Source organism: Rhinopithecus roxellana, chromosome 9 (genome assembly GCF_007565055.1).
Source record: "Rhinopithecus roxellana isolate Shanxi Qingling chromosome 9, ASM756505v1, whole genome shotgun sequence".
NCBI classification, from domain to species: Eukaryota; Metazoa; Chordata; class Mammalia; order Primates; family Cercopithecidae; genus Rhinopithecus; species Rhinopithecus roxellana.
The window spans coordinates 13285886-13312371 of record NC_044557.1 but is presented as its reverse complement, the minus strand read 5'-3'; the positions used below and the strand labels follow the sequence as shown (position 1 = coordinate 13312371).

The following is a 26486-nucleotide window of genomic DNA, read 5'->3' as shown; positions in this document are numbered from 1 at the left end:
TTGTTTGTATCATTGCCTTTCTTCCATAAATGAAGACTTTGAAGTCCATGTGATTTAACGCTAAGATCTTTCCATAATAGAGCGATAGCTGTGCTGAACTCCATGTCATGGATCCCATTACCCTGCATTAGAGCAATGGAGTCAAGCAGATACTTGTTCTGCTCTATCCGTAGCTTAACTCCTGAGTGACTGTGACGATGATTCACTGTTTTTGAGTCAAATGTCACACAAAGTGATATATTCAAATGCACTTTGGACACTATAAGTTGTATAGTATAGGAGGATTTATTTTTACTAGTACTGGAAAAAAGGTGTTTTAAAGAAGAAATTCTAGGTGGTTTCAATCCCACTGGACATATGGTAAAATAATTTTAACTTATAAAAAATTTGTCTCCAAAAATAATGTATAACTTCCATTTGAACCTCCATGATATATGCTTTTCTAAGTAACATCAATAAAATCAAAGCAATTGCTTATATACACAAGTTGGAACATCTCTGTGATAAGGAGCACATACAGAACTTTGACACTCCTTGACTTTTCTACTAGCTATGAAGCATGTGCCACATTATCTTACTCTGTAGACTGCATATTCTGAGCCCTAGTGATTTATAGGAGAGAACTGGCTTCTATTTCAGTGTCTGTCAAAAGGCACCTATGTGATCGTAACATTTTACTTTCTCTAGATGCAATATTTGCTTTCTTAGAATGTAGAATTGTACTTATGAAAGGTCACCTCGTTATAATAATCCATGGCTTGCTCCTCTTTTTTCTTCTAAATCTCCTCTAACAGTGGACACTCTATGTGACTGCCTGCAAGAGGCTCATGTAAGATATAAATAAGAGTGTGCTTTTCTCACCGTTCATGAACTACTACATCACACTTCATTTTCTTGTCCATTCAGTCCCTTGCTTCCTTAGGTGACAATGTCATATCAACTTCTTTCTCCTCAAGTATCCAGTAACATCTCTCTCATTCTCACTCCAAGGTGATGTCCTTGCTTCTTCCTTCACTGAGAAAATGAAACTGAGAAAACAATGCCCCACTGCCATTTATATCTGCCTTCCTGGACTTGTGACTTTATGTGTTTTCTCCCTTTCCATTACCATAGATGATCTGTCTTTTCTCCTACCTAAGGTCACCATCCAGTCATACACTAAATTCCATCCTTGCGTGCATCTTCAAAGACATTGTTCCAGCAATTTCCCACTGTATTTGATGATTCCAACTATATTTGATTGCATCATCAAATGCTCATTTTCCACTAGATCATTCTGACCAGTGATCATTCTGATCATTCCAACCAAGCAACTATAATTTCTGCTCCTTCAAAAGCAAAACCAAACCAAATTCTCTCTTGGCCAAAAATTCTTCTCCAGCTTCCACTGCATTTCTCTGCTTCCTCTCCCAGAGCAAACCCATTGAAATGATTGTTTCTTTGCCATCATCCCCCAAATTCAGTAATTCATCCCCACTATTCCACTGTCATTTCTCTCTTCAATTTCACTAATTATTTCAACATTGTTCAATTTAATGGATATTTCCCATTCCTAATTATACTTGTGTTTTCAACACCACTGACACTCCTTTCTCCTACAAATATTTTCTTACTGGCTTCTTGGGTACCCTACATTCCTCTTTTCCTCCAATTTCTAAGCAACTTTGTCTGTCTTCACCGTTGAGTCTTTTCTTCCTTTCCATCTGTAGACACTTTAGTGGTGCAAAACTTAGTTCTTTACGTTATTCTTTTTCTTTTACTTTTTGCACTTGCTCTTTCAGATATCATCCATTCTCATGGCTTTGATAGTGACTAAGCTCCAGTTTATATCTTACCTTGGCTTGTTCCCTGCACTCCAGATTGAGATAGTGCAACGATTTGTACAATATCTGCAGTTGGAGGTCCAGTAGGCATTTTCAACTTAAATATGAAATTTTAGTTAAACTTCATGTTTAACTAAAACATAAGTTTAAACATGTTAGGCAAACCAAACTCTTGATTATTCCCCAAATCAGTTCCCTTCACAACATTTCCTATCCCAATAGAGTAAATGAATATGTCATCTTTCCAGTTGCGTTAGGCAGAATCCCTGGAATCTCTCATTACTCTACTGTTTCACTGAAGCTACATCCAATCAGTTTAAAAAATCATGTTAGCTTTCTGTCAAAAATATTTCCAGGATATATCCATTATTTCTTCTGGAAAGTAGGGAGAGAACTGTTTTTCTCTATTATTTTTACTAAGTGCAAATTAAAAACTATGACTATTATCTTTTGAAAAAATACCATAAGGCTCTGAAAGGAATAGGGAGAAAAACAGGTTGGCTTGGGATTTTAGGATTTGAGGAATGTCATAGAACTACATTCTTTGATGGATTTTTGGCCTCAAATATCCCAGACTGGTTACAGGAGAAGCCAGTAACCTGGAAATGAAATAAGCCCAACCAAAACTTTTCTTTCCAGAGAAAAAGTGAGCAGTTTAACAAGACAATAAACTCTTCCAAAATAAATGCTGTACTCTACCAAAATACCACACACACAAAAAATGTGCCCTCCTTCTATCTCCAGTGGCAATGACCAAGTGGAGAAGTTAGACTTAACACCCTCACCAGGCTGCACTGATCTTCTCCAGCTCTGTCTGCCACGGTGGTGTTACAGAAATCATAAATAGGAACAAGGACTTTCATCTCTACGTTGCAAGGTCAACAACAATCCCCCACAAACCACACCTCACTGTGGTGTCAGAGGAGATTATCTGGTTGTCTGAAATTCAAATCTGTGCAGTCCAGTGATAAAGAAGCCATCTCAAACAATGGAGTCAGTTGAAACCTCTCAGAGAGCAGTAAGGGTTGTATCAGTGGAGGCCTAGTAGGGAGCTAAAATTCCCACCTATTACCAGCAGAAACAAGAAAATTCTCACATTGAATGAGAAGCAATAATTAACAGATATCAAGTCTGAAATGACACAGATATTAGAATTACATAATATGAATTTTAAAATAGTTGTCATAAAATTTCTATATATTAGTTACAAACACCATTGAAACAAATGAGAAAATAAAATACCTCAGCCAAAAAAATAAAATCAAAATTATTGAACTAAGCAATACAATAATTGAAATAAAATCTCAATGGTTGGACTCAACAGCACAGGACAGAGAAAATAAACAGTTAACTTGAAACAGAGAGAACAATAAAATTACTTATTCTGAAAAAAACAGGGAAATTGGGATGAAAAAAAAATAAGATGAGTCTCAGGGACCCATGGAAATGTGACAAAAGTTCTAACATGTATTTTAGCAGTGTCTCCTGAGAAGAAAAAGAAGTCAGACTCAGAGTATTTAAAAAAATAACGGCTGAAATTTTTCAAAATTTTGCAAAAAGTATGAACTTGTGTATTCAGGAAATGGACCAAATATCAAAAAGCATAAACTCAAACAAATTCATGTCGATCACTTCACAAGCAAATTCTGAGGACTAAAGACAAAGAAGAAAACTTTAAAAGCAACAAAAAAGGAATAACAGCAATGGGAAGAAAACAATCTAAATGACAGTGTAGTTTTCACCAGAAACAATGAAGGCCAGAAGGAAGTGAAACAATAGTTTTCAATTGCTGAAAGGAAAAAAAAAAAACTGCCAACCCAGAATTCTGTATCTGTGAAACATATCCTCCAGGAATCAAGAGAAAATCAAGACATCATAAGATATAAGAAATATAAGAAAAGTCTTTCACTAAAGGAATGGCTACAAAGATCTCTCTCAACAGAGAGTAAATGATTAAAGAAGGAATCCTGAAACATCACAAAGGAAGAAAAATAATTAAAAGATATGTAAATACAATACATTTTTCTTTTCCCCTTAAGTTTTTTAAAGGAAGGGTGATGGTTCAAGCAAAAATTATAACATTGTCTAATGTACTTCTCAATATATAGAGAGAAAATATTTATAACAATTAAAAATAGGGGAAGATAGGCCAGGTGCAGTGACTCATGCCTGTAATCCCAGCACTTTGGGAGGCTGAGGTGGGTGGATCATGAGGCCAAGAGATCAAGACCATCCTGGCCAACATGGTGAAATCTTGTCTCTACTAAAAATACAAAAATTAGCTGGGTGTGATGGCATGCGCCTGTGGTCCCAGCTACTTGGGAGGCTGAGGCAGGAAATTGTTTAACCAGGGAGGCAGAGATTGTGGTAAGTCAAGATTGTGCCACTGCCCTCCAGCCTTGCAACAGAGTGAGACTCTGTTTAAAAAAAAAAAAAAGGGGGGGGGAGGGGGTGATACAGTGAGATTTAAATGAAAGTGAGGTTTCTGTTACTTACCTTGAACTAGTAAAATGCTGACACTGTTACCAGAAAGGGGTCCCAATCCAAACCCCAAAAGAGGGCTCTTCGATCTCCACAAGAAAGAATTCAGTGTGAGTCCATAGAGTAAAATGAAAGCAAGCTTATTAAGCTAGTAAAGGAATAAAAGAATGGTTACTCCATAGGCAGAGAAGCTTTCAGGCCTGCCAGTGGCCCATATTTATGGTTATTTCTTGACCATATGCTAAACAAGAGGTGAATTATTCATGCTTCCCCCTTTTAAACAATATAGCCTAACTTCCTCACATTGCCATAACATTTGTAAACTGTCATGGTGCTGGTCGGAGTGTAGCAGTGAGGACCACCAGAGGTCACTCTTGTCACCATTTTGTTTTTGGTGAGATTTAACTGGCTTTTTTAATTGCAACCTATTTCATCAGCAAGGTCTTTATGACCTGTATCTTGTACCAAACTTCTATCTCATCCTGTGACTAAGAATGCCGTAACCTCCTAGGAATGCAGCCCAGTAGGTTTCAGCTTTATTTTACCCAACGCTTATTTAAGATTGAGTTGCTCTGTTTGAAACTCCTCTGACAACACCGATAGACAGTGTGAGGGCCATAGGCTCTTGGCCCCCTAAAGGTCTGCTGAAAGATCACTGACATGAGACATATTCATTAATAGGAAAAAAGGCATGCAGACTTAGTTAGTGTATACCTGGGAGCCTCCGGAATGAAGACTCAACTTTTCAGTAAGTAATAAAAGCTTATATACCATCTTGAAATTACAGACATAATGCAGAACCAGAGTATCTCCAAAAACAGATTTTAATGGCAAGACAGGTTATGGGAGGGAGAAAGGAAGGAGAATGACTTGCAAAGTGGCCTTGTTGTGCAGACCAAGCCTCTATAGAGTAAATGTTTCTTTTCAGACTTTTAAAAATGTCACACTCTCAATCTCTCCTGGACCTGGAAAAGGCATAGAAAGGACAGGACTGACTGCATTAATGGAGATTCTCTACAGATGCAATTTTATTCACAAAAGACAGGCTAACAAGACCACTTCTGTTTGCTGGCCAGAAAGCAGTCATTTCAAATATATCAAAATATATATTTTGGGGTAAAATATTTGAATTTCCTTCAACAGTGATCTATCTATCTATCTATCTATCTATCTATCTATCTATCTATCTATCTATCTATCTAGATAGGTAGATCACATAAAACTGATTGACCAAGTAGACAAAAAGATAAGTAATATAGAAGGACTCAGAAACATTATCAACCAACCAGATCTAATGAACAAATGTACAGAACATACAGCAGATTACACATTATTTTAAAATACCAAAGAACATTTACTGTAACTGTATGAGGGGTACTTTCTGTCTGCTTCACAAATAAAGAGCACAGTATTGCAGTAAATAAAAAAAGAGTTTAATCGACACAAGGCCAGCCACAGCATGCAGGAGACAGAATTATTACTTAAATCAATCTCTCCAAAAGTTCATAGGTTAGGAGTTTTCCAAAGGTAGGTTGGGGAAGGGGTGGGGTTGATCAGGTAATATGTGAGAGATTAAATAACAGGGAGTTAAAGCTTCTAGGTGGAGCCACAGGAGTGGGGTTGGTGGGGCCAGGTAGAGCCAAGTATTAGACATGCAAAAACCTGAAAGGATATCTCAAAAGGCCAATCTTAGGTTCTACAATAGTGATGTTATTTGCAAGAATGGCTAAGCAATTGTGTATATCTACACCTTACTAGCATGCAGGCTCCTTTACTCCCCCTAGTCAGATGATACAGGCATACAGACTCAGTTTTGGGGAACGGCTATTATTATTTAAACTGTAACCTAAATATCTTCCAAAATTAGCTCTGGCCTAAGCCCCGATATAATTCAGGCATGTTGAAAGTTAAAAGCAGGAGGTGGGTTTCGTTGGGTTAGCTCAGATCTTTTTAACTGTCAAACTTTTCTCACTGATTCAGTTTTTGCAAAGTTGGCTTTATTATTATGTTATAACATATTTTTGACCATGAAATGAGTAAATATCAATATTTTAAAATAATAGAAATCCATACAGTGTGTGTTCTCTGACTATAATGGAATCAAAGTAGAAACCAATAACAGAGAGATACAAGGAAAATCTTCAAACACTTCACTAAAGTGTGAGCACCTAACAGGCAGAAATTTTTAAATCAGTTTGTTCTCTGTTGTGTTTATAGCTTGTAAGACAGTGCTTAGTATATAGTAGCCACACAACCATTATTTGAAATATTCAATATTGCAAAAAACAAAAAAAAAAAAATCATCTAATTTCTCCTGATTCTGAATTCCGCATTTAAGTTTCATTGAAGTTTTATAATTTAATAATCCCTTTCCAAAAGTTCATTTATTCACTTATTTTTTTGCACTCAACATGACTATAAAACCTTTAATTTTTAACTCAAGTTAACTTCTTTATCCTTTCCCCTATATTCTTGCCAAAGGATGACCAAAAGCTATTCATCCAAAGGCAATAGCGGAATGCTATCTGACAGAGAGATATTGTGGATATATTCACAAAGGCAGTATTTTCAAGTCAACTATGAACAAGAGTAGCTTTCAAATAAATCAGTAAATTAAAGCTCAGTACATGAAATGACTCTCAGCTTGAGAAAATATATAAGGAAAATGGAAAAGAAGCATAAAGCAAATGAGAAATGTAAAAAATAAAATAAAACCTATGGAAATTGACCCAAAAATGTGATGATATGAGACTTAGTAACTGACTAGCAGTCAGAGAAAGGTAAAGTCTGAGTGCCTGACATCACATTAGGGAGTCGAAATAAAGTGGTCAAGTCTTTAACTTCAAATGGTGAAAGACTCAAGTACTGGAAACCCAAAGTTCTTCTAAAGTCTTGGATACGGGGATGGTCTAAAGACGGAGAGACTGATGGAACCTGTGTTTGAGGTTTTAGAGAACATCTCTTGCTACAGACAAAAGACCCTTCTTCCCCAGTCTCTGGTCCTAACAGCAAATAAACATGATGTTTGATTTTGGAATGAGTGAATCAAAGGTTCCGGGAATGTGCTCCAGGTGAAACTGTGATGAGGCATTGCACTGCAAATGAAGGGATTAAACATGGCGAGATAGCGAGATGTGCAAGGTACCCTCCCTCAGGGTCACTCCTCTCCCAGAATACAGAACCTAGGTCTGTAAGTCCTTGGCAAGTAAATGGAAGTTTCTTTTCAGACAAAATAAACAAACGAACAGAAACGGAAAAAGATAATCTCAAGAGAAAGCCTCGACAACAAATACTGACATTTGGAAGCTCCTCAGCATCTGTAAAGTGTACCAATCAAAAATCTAGCCACATATATACAGTTTCCACTATCATTTTTACACCATGCATGGATGAGTGATCAAAGGTCACTAGTAAACATATTGAAGAAGTAAATTTTAAAAAGGCAAACATGGAGTTAGGAAACAGATCCTACATAGAAATATGATACAAGATTCCAGGAATGGGATGAATAGAGGTCGCAGGGCAACAGCTGTGTAGCACACAAAGAACTTAATTAGCTGACATGGGAACAGGAGGATGTATGAGTCCAGGAGAGAGATAGATTTTTAAAAAGTTAAAAATCACACTATTGTATTATTGAAAACATTATAATACATGACTTTATTAAGATGAGTTTTACTCTTCTGTTAAGTTTGGGAATCAGTTTCATGACAGACAGGTATATAGAAAACTAGGAAATTTTCAAAAGCCATTTAGGAACTTCAGGAAATGCTAAGAATTGCACAGGATGGAAACATAATTATGCTATACTTACTGTATTAGGTGTGAATAATATTTCCAAGCAATTACATAAACATCGAATACTGATTCACTAGAAAATTATAATTATCTTTACAGGTGAAACTGGAATATAAAAAGTGTATGTGTATAGTATTGCTTATGAGAAATCAATATTTTTTTCTGTAATAGAAATACCATCTTAAAATGGAAGACAATAAATCACAAGTATATTATTTAGTAATATGTGATGAATCATAATAAGAAATGGCACAAGATTTGCATCTAGGCAGGTGAAAGCTAAGTGGAGATAAGTGCAAAAAGAGATTTTTTTTGTTGTTGTTAATACAACTCATGTAGAATATTAGACTTTTAACACAGGGGTCCCAACTGGCACCAGTCCATGGCCTGTTGGGAACCAGGCCACACAGCAGGAGGTGAGTGGCAGGTGATCACACATTACTGTCTGAGCTCTGTCTCCCATCAGATCATCAGCAGCATCAGATTCTCACGGAAGCTCATATCCTATTATGAACTGCACATGCCAGGGATCTAGGTTGTGCACTCGTTATGAGAATCTAATATCTGATGATCTGCCACTGTCTCCCATCACCCCCAGATGGGACCACCTACTTGCAGGAAAACAAGCTGAGGGCTCTCACTGATTCTACATTATGGTGAGTTGTAGAATTATCTCATTATATACTATAATATAATAATAATAGAAATAAAGTGCACAATAAATGTAATAAGCTTGAATCATTCCTAGTCCAATCCCCACCACCCTGGTCTATGGAAAAATTGTCTTCCATGAAACCAGTGCTTCATGCCAAAAAGGTTAGGGACTGCTATTTTAACATACATACATTACTTTGATACAGATAAAAAGTAAGCATTAAGCTGAATTATGTAAAAAAAAAGGTCAGTCTGATATTATTGGTAAAAAATATTGGAGGGTGGCATTTGAATCAAGGAAAACACTTAGGAGATGCAATGGGGTGCTGAAATAAGCTTGCAGTGAAGAAGCAAATTGGATGAATTCCTAAATCCCAGTTGTTTTATATTCTTCTGTAAATCAAGTGCAAAGTAGAATGTCTGGCATTCTGGAAGTCTTCACTAAATTTAATTTCCTCCATTAAAAATGTGCTTTATTTTTTAGAACAGTTTTAGATTGACAGAAAAAATTGCAAAAATAATATAGAGACATACCACACACCCAGGCTCCCCTATGAACATCTTACATAGTATGGTAAGTTGGTTACAGTGAATGAATACATTTTGATAGGTAAATTGTAACACAAGTCCATAGTGTATTTGGATTTTCTTAGTTTTCATCGATAGTCCAGGATCGCATCCAGGACACCACTGTATGTAGTCCTCAGATCTCCTCAGGCACCTCTTGTCTGTGACACTGTATAAGAATTCACTTGTTATTGCTTTCAGCAATAATGATATTTGGTCAATGAAGGACCACATATAATACACCGTATCATAAGATTGTAATGGAGCTGAAACATTTCTAGTTATATCTTAATGCTCCTGACCCTGTGTAGGCCTAGGCTAATATGTGTGTATATGTTTTAGTTTTTAACAAAAACATTTAAATAATAATAATAATAATAATAATAATAAATAGAAAGGTTTATAGAGTAAGAATATAAAGAAAATATTTTTACACAGCTATACAATGTGTTTGTATTTTAAGCTAAGTGTTACTAAAAGTCAAAAAAAAGTTTATAAAGTAAAAAATGTTACAGTAGGCTAAAGCTAATTTATTAGTGAAGATAGAAAAGTATTTTAAAATAAATTTAGTATAACTTAAGCATAGCATGTTCATAAAGTCTACAGTATTATAAAGTAGTGTGCTATCATTCACAATCACTCACCACTCACTCACTGACTCACCTATAGCACCTTCCATTCCTGTAAAATGAAAAATATTCAGAAAACAATGCAATAAGACATAATACAAATTTAAAAAGCGATAAAGTATAACTGTTTACTGTATAGGTTATAATATAGCAATATAGTATAATAGCTATTTAATAACTATTTATATAGAACTTATATTGTATTTAGCTATTTTAAGTAATCTAAAGATGAGTTAAAGTTTACCTGGAGATGTATGTAGATCACATGTAAATACTATACCATCTTATACAAGGGACTTGAGCATCTGAAGATTTTGGTATTCCGGGGAGATCATGGAGTCAATCCCCCACAGACACTGAGGAATGGTTACGTATACTTCTACCTACATAGATATAAAATTTCTTACCTACAATAAAGGTTTCACGAAAAGCAAAAATCAATGTTAATTCTTAGTTTTATGGTAATTGGCCCCTAAATTACCATTATGATATATGTTACAGTCAAAAATATTATTTAACAATAATCTAAAATTACAAGCCAATTTTACTAAGTAAAATATTAAACTTTGCAGAAATGTAACCATAATAATTAGTATTAATATCAATATTTGTAAATGGTATGAATCTTTTAAAAAACTGTATCGAAATACTATTAAAGAAAACAGACACTAATGCAAATATTTAAATATGTATGTATACACTTTTTTTATTTTTAATTTTTTGAGTCAGGATCTCCCTCTGTTACCCAGCTTGGGTGCAGTGGCATGATCATAGTTCACCACAGCCTGAAACTACTTGGTTCAAGCTGTCCTGCCTCAGCCTCCCGAGTAGCTTGGCCTACAGGTGCATACCACTGGGCTTGGCTAAGCTTTTTTATGTTTTGTAGAGACAGGGTCTCACAATGTTGCTCAACCTATTCTCAAAGGCGTCACCTCATGCAACCCTCCCACCTTGGCCTCCCAAAGCACTGGGATTAAAGGCATGAGTCGCTGCACCCAGCCTCAAATACATTTTTACCTATCAATTTAAAAATATTCTCAGAAAAAAATTACTCAATTGTTCTTTCTATATTATGCCAAGAGGCACTCTTGGGACAATATATTCAAATACAATTCATTAGATGATTTGAATTAGTAAATCTTTGTCTCACACAACCTTTTAAATATAGATTTGTCAAAATCAATTAGAAGTCCCATGCTAGAGTTTTCAGTTAGAGAAACAGTAGATTAGACAAAAGGAAACAATGTTTAATACAGCGCTTCTCAGAGAGGTTACCATCTAAATAAGTGTTGAGAAACAGGAGACAGGACGAGGTGCAGTGGCTTGCACCTGTAATCCCAGTGCTTTGGGAGGCAAAGGTGAGAAGATCACTTGAGGCGAGGAGTTGGAGACCAGCCTGGACAACATAAACTCCATTTCTGCAAAAAATTAAAAAGTTAGTTGAGCATGGTGGCATATGCCTGTAGTCCTAGATACTGGAGAGGCTGATGCAGAAGGATCTCTTTAGCTCAGGAATTCAAGGTTACAGTGAGTTATAATGAAGCCACTGCATTCCAGCCTCAGCAACAGAGTGAGACTCTTGTCTCTTGAAAGAAAAGAAAAGCAATAAAAGACAGAATAGAACAGGGGATGAATATATAGGCAGTGGCTCCTAGTGCCTGCATTTCAATCTAGAGAATTCATCACTAACTGACCTTGTAAAGTTACTTAACATCGCTGTGCCTCTGTTTATATTACAGATGCGTATTTGCAGAAACAAAAGCGAAATTGTGCAATTTTCAATTATTTGCAAACAAAGCTAACAAGGAATATTTAAATTTTAAATAGTCTCCATTATCTAATGACCTTAAGTCAGATATGAAGGACCTGCTACAAACCACAATTTTCAGTGGACTTTAGGGAATGTTAATCTTTTTCACCACTACACTTGTAGCAAGAGAGAAAAACCCTGAGAGCTTGCTGGGGGAACAAATCAAAGGGAATGAAGCAAGAAACTCAGAAGTGCTATAAATATGAGTCTAAAATAATTTATAGGAAAGGGCCTTATTTTTTTGTAACCTATTCTCTTTAATTAGATTTTTGTAAAATTGTCTAGGGAGGTAAGTTCTGTGCCTAAGTCTTCTAAGATGGGATGCTATTACTTCCTTGGGACCAAGGACCCCATTGTTCATTTAAAATAGCATCAAAAATACTTAGGAATCAATTTAACAAAATTATAAAATATGTATTCTGAAAACTGAAGATCATGAATAAAAGAAATTAAAGAGAACCTAAATAAATGGAAAGACATATCATTTTCATGTATTAGAAAACTCAGTATTACTGTTTATATTATAATAACATTACCAAAATTGATCTACATATAAATGCCTACAAAAAAATCCCAGCTAATTTCCTTGCAGGAATAGACAAACTAATTCTAAAGTTCATATGCAGATACAAGAGATTTCAAATAACAAAAACAATTTTGAAAAAAAACAAAAGAAAGGAGTTTGAGGGTTCATATTTCCCAATTTCAAAACTTACTATGAATAGACAGTAACCTAGGGTGTGTGGTACTGGTAAAATGATAGGCATATTAGATCAGTAGAATAGAATTGAGAGTTCAGAAATAAACACATTTATAGTCGACTTATTTTTAACAAGGGTGCCCAAACCAGTGAAGAAAGAACTGTCTTTTCAGCAAATGGTTCTGGGACAACTGAATATTTACATGTATAATAATGAATTTGGAAACCTACCTCACACCACATGCAAATGCTAATTGAAAATACATGAAACATCTAAATTTAAGAACTAAAACTGTTAAAATTTAGAAGGAAACATGCATGTGAATCATTTTGACATTGATTGGTTTAGGTGATAGTTCTGTAAATTTGACATCAAGGTGCAAGTTAAAAAAACACAGAAAAAATAGATAAATGGCACATCCAAAAATTTAAAACTTTTGTGCTTCAAATAACATTATCAATATAGTGAAAAGACAATACACAAATGGGAGAACACTTTTGTAAGTCAGAAATCTAGTGTGGTATTTATATTCAGAATGTGTAAAAAGCTTTCACAATTCAATTAAACAGGCAATAAAAAAATGGGCAAATAATTTGACTAGATATTTTTCTAAAGAAGGCGAATAAATGGTAAGAAAATGAATAAAGTGCCACCAGGGAAATTTATATTAAAACCATTACATACAACTTTTTATCAATTAGGGTGGCTATAATCACAAAGACAGATAATAAGGTTTAGTGAGAATGTGGAGAAATTGAAATTCTCATACATTGTTGATGGGAATATAAAATGATGTGGCCACAATGAAAAACAGTCTGACAATTTCTGCTTTCAATACTTGGTATATATGCAAGATAAATTGTTACTAATGTGCCAAAAAATGCTTGCACATGAATATTACAGCAGCTTTATTCATAGTAGCCAAATAAATTAATTGTGGTGATGAATGCAGACCTGTGACTATGCTAAAAGTCTTTGAATTGCACACTTCAAATGAGTGAATTTCATGGTGTATGAATTATATCTCAAAAAATGTATTTTAACACAAAAACTGTGTATATTCACATATTTTTAAATGTTTTATGCATAAACATCAATATCAATATTAAGCTAAACATGAGTTTATACTGATGTCCCCAACTAGTTTCCATAACCTCATGAAACTTTTTAGCCTCCTCCTCTTGCTTATCTGTGAATTCTTCTCCAACACTGAGAAACCTGGCTTCCCTTCATCCACCATCCATTTACTTGTTAAATTTCAATATACATGCATAATAGTATTAGGATTTTTTTTATTATTTGTATACTTTATGTTCTAGGGTACGTGTGCACAACGTGCAGACTTGTTACATATGTATACATGTGCCATGTTGGTGTGCTGCACCCATTAACTGGTCATTTACATTAGGTATATCTCCTAATGCTATCTCTCCCCGCTCCCCCCACTCCACAACAGGCCCTGGTGTGTGATGTTTCCCAACCTGTGTCCAAGTGTTCTCATTGTTCAATTCCCACCTATGAGTGAGAACGTGCGGTGTTTGGTTTTCTGTTCTTGCTATAGTTTGCTGAGAATGATGGTTTCCAGCTGCATCTATGTCCCTACAAAGGACATGAACTCATCCTTTTTTATGGCTGCACAGAATTCCATGGTGTATATGTGCCACATTTTCTTAATCCAGTCTGTCCTTGATGGACATTTGGGTTGGTTCCAAGTCTTTGCTATTGTGAATAGTGCCACAATAAACATACGTGTGTGCATGTGTCTTTATAGCAGCATGATTTATAATCTTTTGAGTGTACACCCAGAAATGGGATGGCTGGGTCAAATGTTATTCCTAGTTCTAGATCCTTGAGGAATCGCCACACTGTCTTCCACAATTCTGTCTGCAAGTTCCGCCAATAAAACACCCCTTACAACAAAGTCAATTTGTCTTCCTCATTCTTTGGTTTCTTGGCTTTTTCAGCATGTGGGGGCCACTTTGCGTAAATGACCCTTTCACAGTACATTTCCACAGTGACTTAGGTCAGCACATCTTTCCCCTGCCCCATCGCTGAGGTTATAACATACATTCATAATGTAGTTCCAGTGTCACAGACTGCATTCCTTCTTTAGTTCTAAATTATTTTTAAACATTTGCATATATTAAGGTTGCTCTTGGTGCTCTAAATTTCTGTGAGTTTTGACAATGTATAATGGTATGCAATTCCTATTGTAATATCATGTAAAATAGTTTCATTAACATGGAGACTCTTTGTCAATGTGGGTTTATAAGTTGTAACAAATGTTCCCATCTCATAGGGGATATTGATAATGTGGGAGGCTATGCATGCACAATCTCCATGTCTTTTTGCAGCTTGATTGCTCATTTTTAAAATTGTTCAGTACTTCACTGTGTAGATGTACCACAGTTTGTGGATTCATTTACTTATTGAAGGGTATCGTGTTTGGCTATTTATACTTATTGGTGATAATGGATATAGATAGTATAAATATCTGCGTGCAGATTTTTGTATAAACATAAACTTTCAATTTATTTGGGTAAAGACCTAGGAGTGTCATTCCCAGATCAGATGTTAAGACTAGGTTCAGCTTTATAAGAAACTGCCAAAATCTCTTTTGCATTCACACCAATAAGAAATGAGAATTAGCCTTGAACAGAATTCTTGTAAGCATTTGGTATTGTCAATGTTTTGGATTTTAGCTATTTTAATAAGTGTATAATATCATCTCATTGTTATTTTAATTTGCAATTCCCCCCAACAAATGATGTTGAACGTATCTTCATAGGCTTGCTTGCTATTTGCATATCTTTTTTGATTAAGTCTTTGCTCAAATACTTTAGCCACTTTTTAATTAGGTTGTTTGTGTTCTTACTGAGCTTTATGAGTTATTTGTATATTTTGGATACAAGTCTTTTATCAGATATGTGATTTACAAATATTTTCCTCTAGTCTGTAGCTTTTCTTTTCATTCTCTTAGCAGTTTCTTGCACAAAGCAGAAGTTATTAATTTTAATATATTCTAATTTATCAACTTTTTTATAAATCATGCTTTTGGTGTTGTATCTAAAAACTCATCACTAAACCAAAAGTCACATGGGTTTTCTCCTATATTTTCTTCCAGTACTACTGTGCTTTTAATATTTAAGCATACACTATGTTAATTTTTGTGAAGAGTGTAGTATATATGCCTTTTCTTCTTATGGATGTCCAATTCCTCCAGCACTCTTTGTTGGAAAAAAATATCCTTGCTTTTCTCTATTGAATTGCTTTTGTTCTTTTGTCAAATATTAGTTGATTCTATTTTTTTGTTTCCTTTTTTTTTTTGCCACCTGTTCTGTTCCATTAGTCTAAATGCTTTTTCTGTCAAAAATACCATGTTGTGTTGTGTACTAAAACTTTATAGTAAGTCCTGGGTCAAGCATCCTGAGTCCTCCAACTTTATTCTTCAGTATTGTACTCGTTATTATAAGTCTTTTAACTTTTAACTTCCATCTAAACCTAAAAATTAGTTTGCTTGTATCCACAAACAGCTTGCTGGGATTTTTATTGGAATTGCATAGATTTTAAAAATCAAATTGGGAAGTATCGACATCTTAAAAATATTGGGTCTTTCAATTCATGAATGTGGTTCTCTCTTCATATATTTTGAACATATTTGAGTTTTTTTCTCTAGATTTTTTTAGTTTCATATATAAATTCTGTTAATATTATGTTAGATTTATACCAAAATATTTTTCTTTTTTTATTTACTTTTTTATTTTATTTATGCATTTATTTATTGAGACAGAGTCTCACTCTATTGCCCAGGCTGGAGTACAGTGGCACGATCTCAGCTACTGCAACATCCACCTCCCGCCTTCAAGCGATTCTCCCGTGTTCGAGCAATCCCAAGTAACCGAAATTATAGGCACACATCACCACGCTTGACTAATTTTTTGTGTTTTTACTACAGATGGGTTTCACCCTGTTGGCCAGGCTGGTCGCAAACTCCTGACCTCAAGTGATCCACCCACCTTGGCCTCCCAAAGTGCTGGGATTACAGGCATGAGTCACTGCGCCGAGCCACAAAATATTTCCCTTTTAGTATGTGTTATTGTAAATGGCATTATGCTTTTAATTTTAAATTCCAATTTTTTATTGCTGATATGTAAGAAAGCAATTTAATTTGTATAATAATTTCGTATTCTATGAACTTGCTATAATTAACACTTCCAGAAGAATTTTTTTTCAATTCTTTGAGGTTTTATACATTGACAAAAAACAAAGACAGTTCTTTTACTTTTTGTTCATTTCATAAGCCTTCATTTCATAGTATTTCATCATTGCGCTAGCTAGGACATCAAGATGTTGAATGGTAATGGCAAACAAGGACATCCTGGTCTTATTCCCAATCTTGCAGGGAAAATACTACATTTCTCCCCGTTTTTACTACATTGCACCATGAGTTTTCAGGTTTCTTTTTTCTTCATTCTAATTCTTCATTTTGTTGCAGGCCTGTTGGGATAGAAAGAACAAGAGATCAGAGAAATCTTGGTTTCAATCACAACTTGGATCTTGGTCAAGTTAATTTCACTCTTTCACATTTTGATTTCCTCATCTCTTAATTAGAAAAAAAAATCCTACACCAGTGGCTTGTTGTAATAATTACTTAGAATAATGTTTGAATGAATATTTATTCATTTAATATTTTAATACCTAACTTTGATTTAGAACCTGTCCTAAATGCTCGTGAGAGAACTTTGTGTAAGACATAGGTCCAGCTCTCAGAAAATTTGGAGGGAAAAAGTCAAGGGCATTGTTCTCTTCAATAAACAATTGTAAGTGCTATGAGAGCTGTAAGTACCGATAGTAGATTTTTAATAATTAGAAGCCATCATCTTCATTATTCCTTTTTCAGCTTCAGCTACTCTTCCTTAGTTGTCAAAAAGAGCTATTAACATTCTCTATTTTCTTTCCATTATTGTTCTGCAAACAATAATGCATTGGTTTCTATAACACAAAATTAGTACAAATAATTTTCCAATCATAATCTCTTTAGTTTCTGCATGGTTTCCACTTCTTCCTAACTTTTTCACATATATATCTCAAAATTTCAATACCTGACATATGTAATGCCAACTTTTTTTGGTGTCATGCATATTTTTTCATATAGTTCATATAATCTCTCCCTATATGCAACTTACAATGTAATATTCCAAAAAGCAGAGGTGCTAGTTATATTTTTCTACAAAGCATACTAAGTGTTTAATACACAACTTTTTTGTAACACTGATGTTGATTATTTAGGTGTGTAGCCAGTCTTTATAAAGTCTGATATTAATCTTGGACTCAATTCTTTGCATTTTTGTAAGGAATAGGAAGATTAAATGAAGGCGTTTTGTATACATGAGACTGTATAGGAGCATCAGCCCAGATTTTGTGTTTTACAAGATAAAATCACTGACAATACTTTGGTCTCCCAAAGGACGGTGTTTTGTTACCTGGCAACAGTCTTTACCACACTCATGATGTGTTAACTAAATATAATTTCAGGTCAGCTTCCAGATATTGTCTGATTTATGAGCTGAGTATTTGACAAGGTTCTTTTCTTCTTTTTATTGCATCTATTTTGGGAGGAGGGAAGAAGCAGAGGTGTAAGGGGATAAAGTGGCAGAGCTAGCGCAAACACAAACAACTGGGAACATATTAGCAGAGGTCACACCAAGAACAGTTCTTTCCCCTTTTATGCTTCCTGCTGCCTGCAGTGACCAATGCACAATCTTGGTTTTCAAACACGAAGTAATTTATTTTGGCTCGTCTCTCCTAACTTTCTTAAAAGTAAGCTAATGAAGAAGCAGCAACTGGAGGCACCAGCTAGGGTTTGCATGTATATGTGCGTATGCCCAGGTGGTTAATAAAACATTAAGATAAGTGCTGTTTTTGAGATATTTTTGGTAGTTTCTGCTGACTCTTTAGTCTCTCCGAAATCTTTTCTGCATCAGCAATGTTGTATTTGATTTGGAACATGTTCTAAATATTTTCCACCAGAGATTAGAGGGTGGGCTTGTCGAACATGAGTAAAGAAATTCAAAGAAATGGTTTTTGAGAACCCTGGGGTGCTTGTTGTTTCTGTCAAAGGAAAGCAGCATTTCAGGACGCATTTAGCTACTGAGCAGCGATTACTGACCAAGTTTTCCTCATGACCAATGATTGCTATGCAAAATACTCTACAAAATTTAGGGGATGCCATTTGCTGATTGAAATACATTTGCTTTGACTGAAATTTGTATTTGAAGACAACTGATATGGGTCGTCTGGATGACTGCACCATTGATTTTGATACTGTTTTAAGGAATCACATATTTACTTTTTACAGAAAAGGAAAAAAGGACATAGTTCCTGTCATCCGGGAGTTTTAGTTTAGTTGGGTGGTCAGTTTTATAAAAGCAGTTTACGTATCTATTTTAGAGGAAAAGTAGTCAATATTTAATTCGCCTGTTCCTGAATCTGAGTCTTCCAGTATTTGAGTTATTCTATGATGTAAATATATTAAAATGACTATTATGTAAGAATCCCTGTGTAGAATATTGGACTGTGTGTGTGTGTGTGTGTGTGTGTGTGTGTGAACATTAAATTTCTACTCTATGCCAGGGTCCTTTACAAATGTTAATTCTCAAAACAAAGCTTTTAATTGCTATGTATTATTTATCAGCATTTTGCAAATTTGAAAACAGAGGCTCACAGGGAATAAGTAATTTGCTGAACATATGAAGTAGTGGCTATTTGAGTCATTGGCACATTCTCTAACTTCAATTCCAATATTGTGTGCAATATTCAACTTCTCTTTAATGAATCATTTAATGAGAAATAATAAATGTTAATTAATTATTAGACAGATTGCACTTCTCCTGTTCAATAAAAAGACATTTCTAATACATATGTAGTTTATCTTAAATTATTAATAGATTTTTGTGTACCTAGAATGCACATGTTTAACCTTCCTTTTTGCTTTGGTATTTTATTTAATACTGCAAAGTTTAGTTTGTCTTATATTTCAAGTTGCTTTGCATAAATTGTTATACACATATAAACTTATTGGTACAGTTATAATTTTAATGTTGGTTTGAAAGTATGATTAGATGACAGATTATAAGAGTAACATAAATATTTTAGAAATAGATGAAATTACTCAGCACGTTGTGAAAATAAAGACAATTTATATCATTGAATGTTACTCATTTGCATTCAAAAATAATAATAATAATTTCTAAGTAAATATACACCAATCTTCATCAAAAAGTCCTATTTTCAAAATTCAAAATAAATCAATATTAGTATACCTCAAATTCTAGTATGGCGCTCTTGTTCTTTAAGCATTATTTTGTTCTATTTATAGAAACCAAAAAGGAAGTTTTTAACCTTGCCAAAATGAAGAGTCTTATGCTGTCTTAAAATATTTAGCAAGAGCCAGCAGAAGCACACATTTTTCTGATTTTCACTAGTTCTTTTTAAATGATATTATCTGTTCCACACAGTTTCTGTAGAACAAAGGAATGAGGGAACCAATTCATCTGTAAGAAAGAGGGGTATTTCCATTTGGAAGTGGATAATGTGGGCAAAAGGCATTTGTAGAGATATAGGGACCAGATAACAAATATATACCCCAGATTCAGGGGAAAGGGGTCAGTGTCTCAAATGGCTCTGCACGGGAGGAGGTTCAAGAAGACTGATGTCATGGAGCAAGCTATAAATTAAAGCGTTCAGCCCTGTAGCATGCCTCCACAGTAAGCACTATGTGGAGACGACTGTCCAAAATCAGAGCAGTATCGATTTTTCAAATTGAAAATCACAAGATTTGTCTAAATGTAGCTCTTTGTTCTCATGCCATCATCTTTGTGATTTTGAAGTTTTATAGGCCAGTGACTGAATTACTTCTATTGTGGAGAGGAAAAGAAACTAATTTTTAAAGTTGATAATTCAATTATCATTATTACTTAGATGTGTAACTTATTAATTTTATGAACAAGCAATTAATTTATTGTGGACTTGGTTTATTCACTTTCAATCTAAAGCACTCATATGAATCATTTCTGTGCTGGCCACAGCAACCTCCCAGCTTAGCTCCCAAATTCCAGGCAGTGATGGAGACAGGGACATGGTTTACCAAGATCATATTTACCATTGCCTCTGAGTTACTTTTATATAGCCTAAAACTTGTCATTTCTTAGAAAACATGAATACGTGATGTGGAAATAAGAAGAAGTATAAAAGTTTAGATTCTAAAATATGCCCAAAATAATCATTGAGAATAACTTATTTTTAAGAGTTTAGGAGTTTATTAACACTTTACTCCTTTTTATTTTGACAAATATCCCTTAGATTTAAAAGTCAAGGACTATTTTTTACAAAATGTGGAGCATCTATCCCACCACAAAAGAGTTCTCTTTTTTTAAAGAGCAAAAGCAAAACCCAGAAGAAAACCAAACAACAACAGAAAACGGTGTGTAAGTATAGTATTAGGAAACACTAACCATTCTTAAAAATCCTGTCTTTCAGGAAAGAACGGTGACCATCAGAAGACAAACAGTAGGAGGATTTGGATTAAGCATAAAGGTAGCCTGCCTTTCTAGTCTATCCTTACAAAGGCCGTGCCATAAGAGTTGAACTTTGGTGCATTTCAATGTTTGCTGATTAATCATTAGACAAGAATGGCTGTAGCAAACTTCTTAATATTTGGACTGGGATGTAAGTTAGGTAGGTTCTCACAGAATTCCTGCCAACTCTTACCATTTGATTTAGAAAATTTAGCAAAGAATATGGGAATTTTACCTTACCATTTAATATAACTCATTAACTTTCTTTTTCTGGTTTCTTCTGAAATGTTAAATATGATGTCGTGTGCATATCTTTCTTTAACAAACTGGAGTAGGAAATGATGATCTGAAGTAAATAGAATAATAACAATAATATTAAATAGAATAATAACACTTATAAAGCCCAATAGTAAGTGAGATATTGTATTCTGTTCATCTTGCTTATTTTTCATTTTTTAAAAAGAAATCGGTAAATTTAATTTTATAGTGCTAGTCATATAGGATAGACTTAAAGTCTTTGCATAGGCTTTATTTTAAAAGTGAACATATGTGTTCATTTCAATTTATTATCAAGTTTTAAAGGCTTTCATTTTGTATACTATTGACTATTAGAGATGTGCCATATCTGTAATTTATTATAGAAATAAAGGAGAAATTTTTAAAGGATGGGAAATTATGTGAATATTGAAGAGTTAATCTCATAATTACAATGCCTTTATCAAACCTACGTCTCTTCATAGATAAATGAAGTTTAACTTTATAATTCTTGGGTTAGTCATTTGACTTATATAGGGTGAAAATAATTTATATATTTCAAGCACACATTTCTTGATATTTCAGCACAACTCATGTCACATATGTATGGAAATCAGAACTCTAAATTTTGTGAACATCAGCTCTAGTTGACTTTGTGAAAATGACTCAGAGTAGAAATCAGTATGCAATAGTGTTGTACTGTCAGTGATAAGAAAAGAATATTGCTATACAGAGCATTGGCTTTAAAACATATTTTGTACATTCGGTTTATCAAAGTGAAACTTTATTTTATCACCAACTAGGAACAGGGAAGCATGCAGAACAAATTATAGGATGTGGAAAGTATGCCATGAGACTTTCATCCCTCAACAAACGAGATTATTTTTCTTTTGGCCAAGCTGTTTATTGATATTGCTGTAAAGAATTTAAAGGTACCACTCAAGATACTAGAAAATCCATGAATGAAATCCAATATTGAGAGCTGATTTCATCTGAAATAATTATTTTTACTGAACCAGGCACTAACTCTATTTCTGGTAGTATTGCTTACATTAATTTTATGTCACCTAGAAACGTTCTTTTCCTTTTGTTGTTGTTGTTTGTATTTATAATTTAAACCCAATAATACAACGCTATGTATTTTTATTAAAATACCACATTTTAACCTAGTTTTTAAGCATCAATAATTTTTCTAAATAAATCTTTTCATATTGATGTTTTCACTATTTCAATCCAAACAAAACTGTTATGTGTGTAATAAATAGAATAATTTTTGAATTAAATAAGCATGTAGTTTCCATTCAAATATTGACCAGTAAGTGGTATTTGAACTATGATCAATATCTTATATTAGGATTAACAAAAAAGAACATTTTGCAAAATTCGTATGACACACACACTCTGACAAGAAATACAAACATCAAGATTTTTATTCAGAATGTTACCCATTCATCCTAAAGAAATTCCTTTTATGGTTTTTTATTTTTACTTTCTCAGTTCTTACCTCTGAACTTCATTTTTGTATTTTTTAAACTATCTTTCATTCTGATTATTTAGATCAAAATATGATTCTTTCTTGTAACTAGCAATATTATTACAAAAATCTCTTTCCCCTGTCATATGTGAATTGAATAAACTACTGTGCTTATTTGTTAGCACTATTTTCCTTAGATCCTTAGAATCCTTAGAATTTAAAAAATGTATAAACATTTTTTTTAAAATATCATTCTAGGTTAGAAGCAGAATTAGTATTCTGGTGTTGAACTATTTATTTAGAGTTTTCAGGAGCAATTTGAGCCTCTAATATAAGTATGCCTATAAATATGTAAATGCATATCTTACCCTTATTTGCTTCAGTTAAGTAATCCTCACTGGCACACACCTGGAAGATTTGTGGTGAGAATTATTAATTAAAACCTTTATGGTCTCGGCTTAACATCACAGAAGGAAGATGGTATGCTAGACAACTGAAAAATCATTTATCAATGTCGTTAAGACTCCTACAGGTGCTTGTGAATTCCACTGGACTCAGAACACATGGCATTTTAGTTTTATATTAAAAACACTCTTTAAAAAAAAAAAAAAAACTTGGTTAAAGGGTAACAAATGTCCTTTTTAGACAGAATGCAGTCAAACGCTCTAACATGTGCTGCTAGAAGTCAAAGCCAGCTGACCATGCCCTACACTCCTGACAAATCTTGGCTTGGGGACGTTCCCGTTATAGTCACCACTATGCATCACGGTAATTCGTCGTATCTCCTGACAAAGTGGACAAGGACAGTGAAGAGGGGCTTCTTATATAGGTTTGAGTCCAGTATTTTGTTGGTTAATATGTCTCACTGGCCGTGGGCTGTGGGCAACATGATGTCTTTGTAGCTACCAGTGTCCACAAATCCTTGATGTCTGCTGCTCACGTGCAATACTGCTGTCTCTCTCAAGCCCTATCTCCAGCCGGAGTACCTTGTAGGGTATAAGTTGATGGGAAAATAAAAGTTAGCCTTTACCTTCATTTTTCTTATTTACCTTATATAAGACATTGTTCAAACTTCTGGGACAAAAAATGTGCAGGTGGCTTGGAGGTTGAGGCAGTTCTGTGTCCCACCAGCTTAATTCTAGGACTTTAACTCTTCCCTTGAAGCACTGATACCAGATACGATGTAGACCACTTTGAGGAGAGTTCCCATCTCAAAACTTCCCAAAATCCTGAAGAAAGTATGTATTTGGTAGAAATGAAAGGAATATTGTAATAGCTTTACATTTTAAAAATGTGATTTAAATAAGTTTGAATCCTTTTTCTTTTCAAATTTTGTCTAGTTTTCTTTCTATTATTCCTTAGTTTTTCTCTTTAAATTTTTTGAAGTATATTCTTTGGAGTTTCTTACCAAATCTGAGCCTGTCCTTTGAAAGTCATACTTATCATTTCTTCAAATCATCTCCAAAAATGCTAGACACTCAATTTGAAAAAACAGCCACCCAAAAAAAGTTCTGACATCAACTACATTGAGATTTAAGGTAGGAATTACTGATTTATCTTCACGGACATATTTGTCCTTTAGGTTCCTAAACTCCCATCATTTTACAACAAGAATGTTTTACCCCATTAATAGGTAAAGACAAAAATTACCTATTTCTCCATGTTAATTCTAAATAATAATAATAATAATAATAATAATAAAACAAAAGCAAAACCAGAAATGACCTCTGAGCACAGTGTCCAGCTTTAGCTCATACTGCACATGGAGAAGCGGATGCCTTGATCAGAGAAGTGCCACACACAGGCTGACACTTTCACATCCCCATCTCCCAGTTTTGATGAACTATTTGTCTTCAACTCCTAAAGTGAGTAGAAATTCTTTTTAACCTCTGGGGAGAATGTCCCTTCCTGGATTGTGCTACTTTCTCTGCTTTCCTATCTCATTCTACAGTTATTCTTTCATTGCTGTTTAGCAAATCTAGAAGGATCAAATGAGGAACTGAGCCATAATGTAATGAGATGAAATTTGGAGGCATGACATACACATTTACGCCAGTCCCTCTGCTGTTTTGTTTTTCTTTCTTTTTTTTTTTTTTTTTTTTGAGATGGAGTCTCCGAGTACAGTGGCCAGATCTCAGCTCACTGCAAGCTCCGCCTCCCGGGTTCACGCCATTCTCCTGCCTCAGCCTCCCGGGTAGCTGGGACTGCAGGCGCTGGCCACCACGCCCGGCTAGTTTTTGTATTTTTTAGTAGAGACGGGGTTTCACCGTGTAGACCAGGATGGTCTCGATCTCCTGACCTCGTGATCCGCCCGTCTCGGCCTCCCAAAGTGCTGGGATTACAGGCTTGAGCCACCGCGCCCGGCCCCTCTGCTGTCTTGAAGTGAAGCAAACCCCTACTTTAGACCCTTGAAGGAGAGAGCAATACTTCCTTCCTCTCTGATCAGAACCCTTCTAGGGTTTTGTGCACCGCCCTTACTCCTGCTCCCAGCCCTGCAGGCATCCTTGCTTATTCAAACTGTTCTTTCTCTCAGGTTGCCTTTCAGAGGTGTCCTCACTCCTGCTGTAACTTTTGGTATTTTTTGACAGTGATTTAGATTTCTTCCTGCCTGTTATTATTTAATTTTCCTTGATTAAAACATCTCTCAGAAACCACACACTTGTGTGCTTTTTATTTCTTTGTGTTAATTTGTCCATCATTAAAAAAATAAAATAAATAAATAAATAAATAAATAAATAAATAAATAAATAAATAAATCAAGCTCTTCTATTTACTTTTTAAAAATGTTTCCACAAAAAGCCCTATCTGGGCTTCCCCCACAGCTGAACAAAAGAACCACTACACTTTCAACTCGTAATCACATATTCTGTTGCCTGTTCTCAGGCAGAAACTGCTCCTTTGAAGCGGACAGATTCAGCAGGCTAGTGGCATCCTGCACAGCCTGGCTGTTTTTCTCTGCTGTAGCACCATTTCTACCGGCATTTCATGGTTTTTCTCCGAGCGTCACCAATTCTTGTCTCCTTCCCTTTCAAGTGCCCATTCTCTGGTCTGGACCATTCAAAGACTTGGCATTTATATAAATAACTTTAATAGTTTCCTCAACTACATCTGCAGAAATCACCGAATTCCTGCATCGTCGGATCCAATATTATTGTATTTTGCCTTATTCCTCTTATCAGAATTGCCATAGGGATAGTCAGGTTAAAGTCAGCCATCATCGCCCTTGCGAGGCTTTATTTATCTCTTATGTCTTTTAAAATCCAACACTATCTATCTGCACATTTTCAAATTATACTTCTGACCATTGTCATTTTAAAAATTACCTTTGAGGGAAAGGAACTTTTAAATGTTATTACTGTAAAAATATTTTATGCAGTATTTTCCAACAGACACAACTTTCTTATGCAAATATATAAATTATCTATGTCCATTAAATAAATGTATGCAATCAAAGGTGATTTCTATTTGGAAGCTTTAACACTGCAGCAATCAAAAATATAATTATAATCATTGTTACTCTTAATCATCTTCTCATTTATGAATAATTGCTAATATTTATGCCCCTCTTATTAAGTGCCAGATTCTGAGCTAAATACTTTATATTTAGTTTAACTTGCCTTTATTATCCAACGAAGTAGATAACTATTGTTATACCTTCCACAAACAATGAGATTAAGTGTCAAGAGGTTAAGTAATTCATCTATTGCTATAAGCAGTA

At 34.6% G+C, this 26486-nt stretch overlaps 1 protein-coding gene across 4 annotated transcripts in view; it reads left to right on the top strand.

The window, feature by feature from the left end:
- The window catches only part of SNTG1 (syntrophin gamma 1), a 929093-nt gene that overhangs the window by 546725 nt on the left and 355882 nt on the right, over positions 1-26486 (top strand). For all 4 annotated transcript variants that reach the window (XM_030938149.1, XM_030938152.1, XM_030938151.1 and 1 more), the window contains one exon: positions 21002-21058. In XM_030938149.1, the coding sequence (XP_030794009.1) occupies positions 21002-21058 (57 nt within the window). The remainder of the gene's footprint in view (positions 1-21001; positions 21059-26486) is intronic.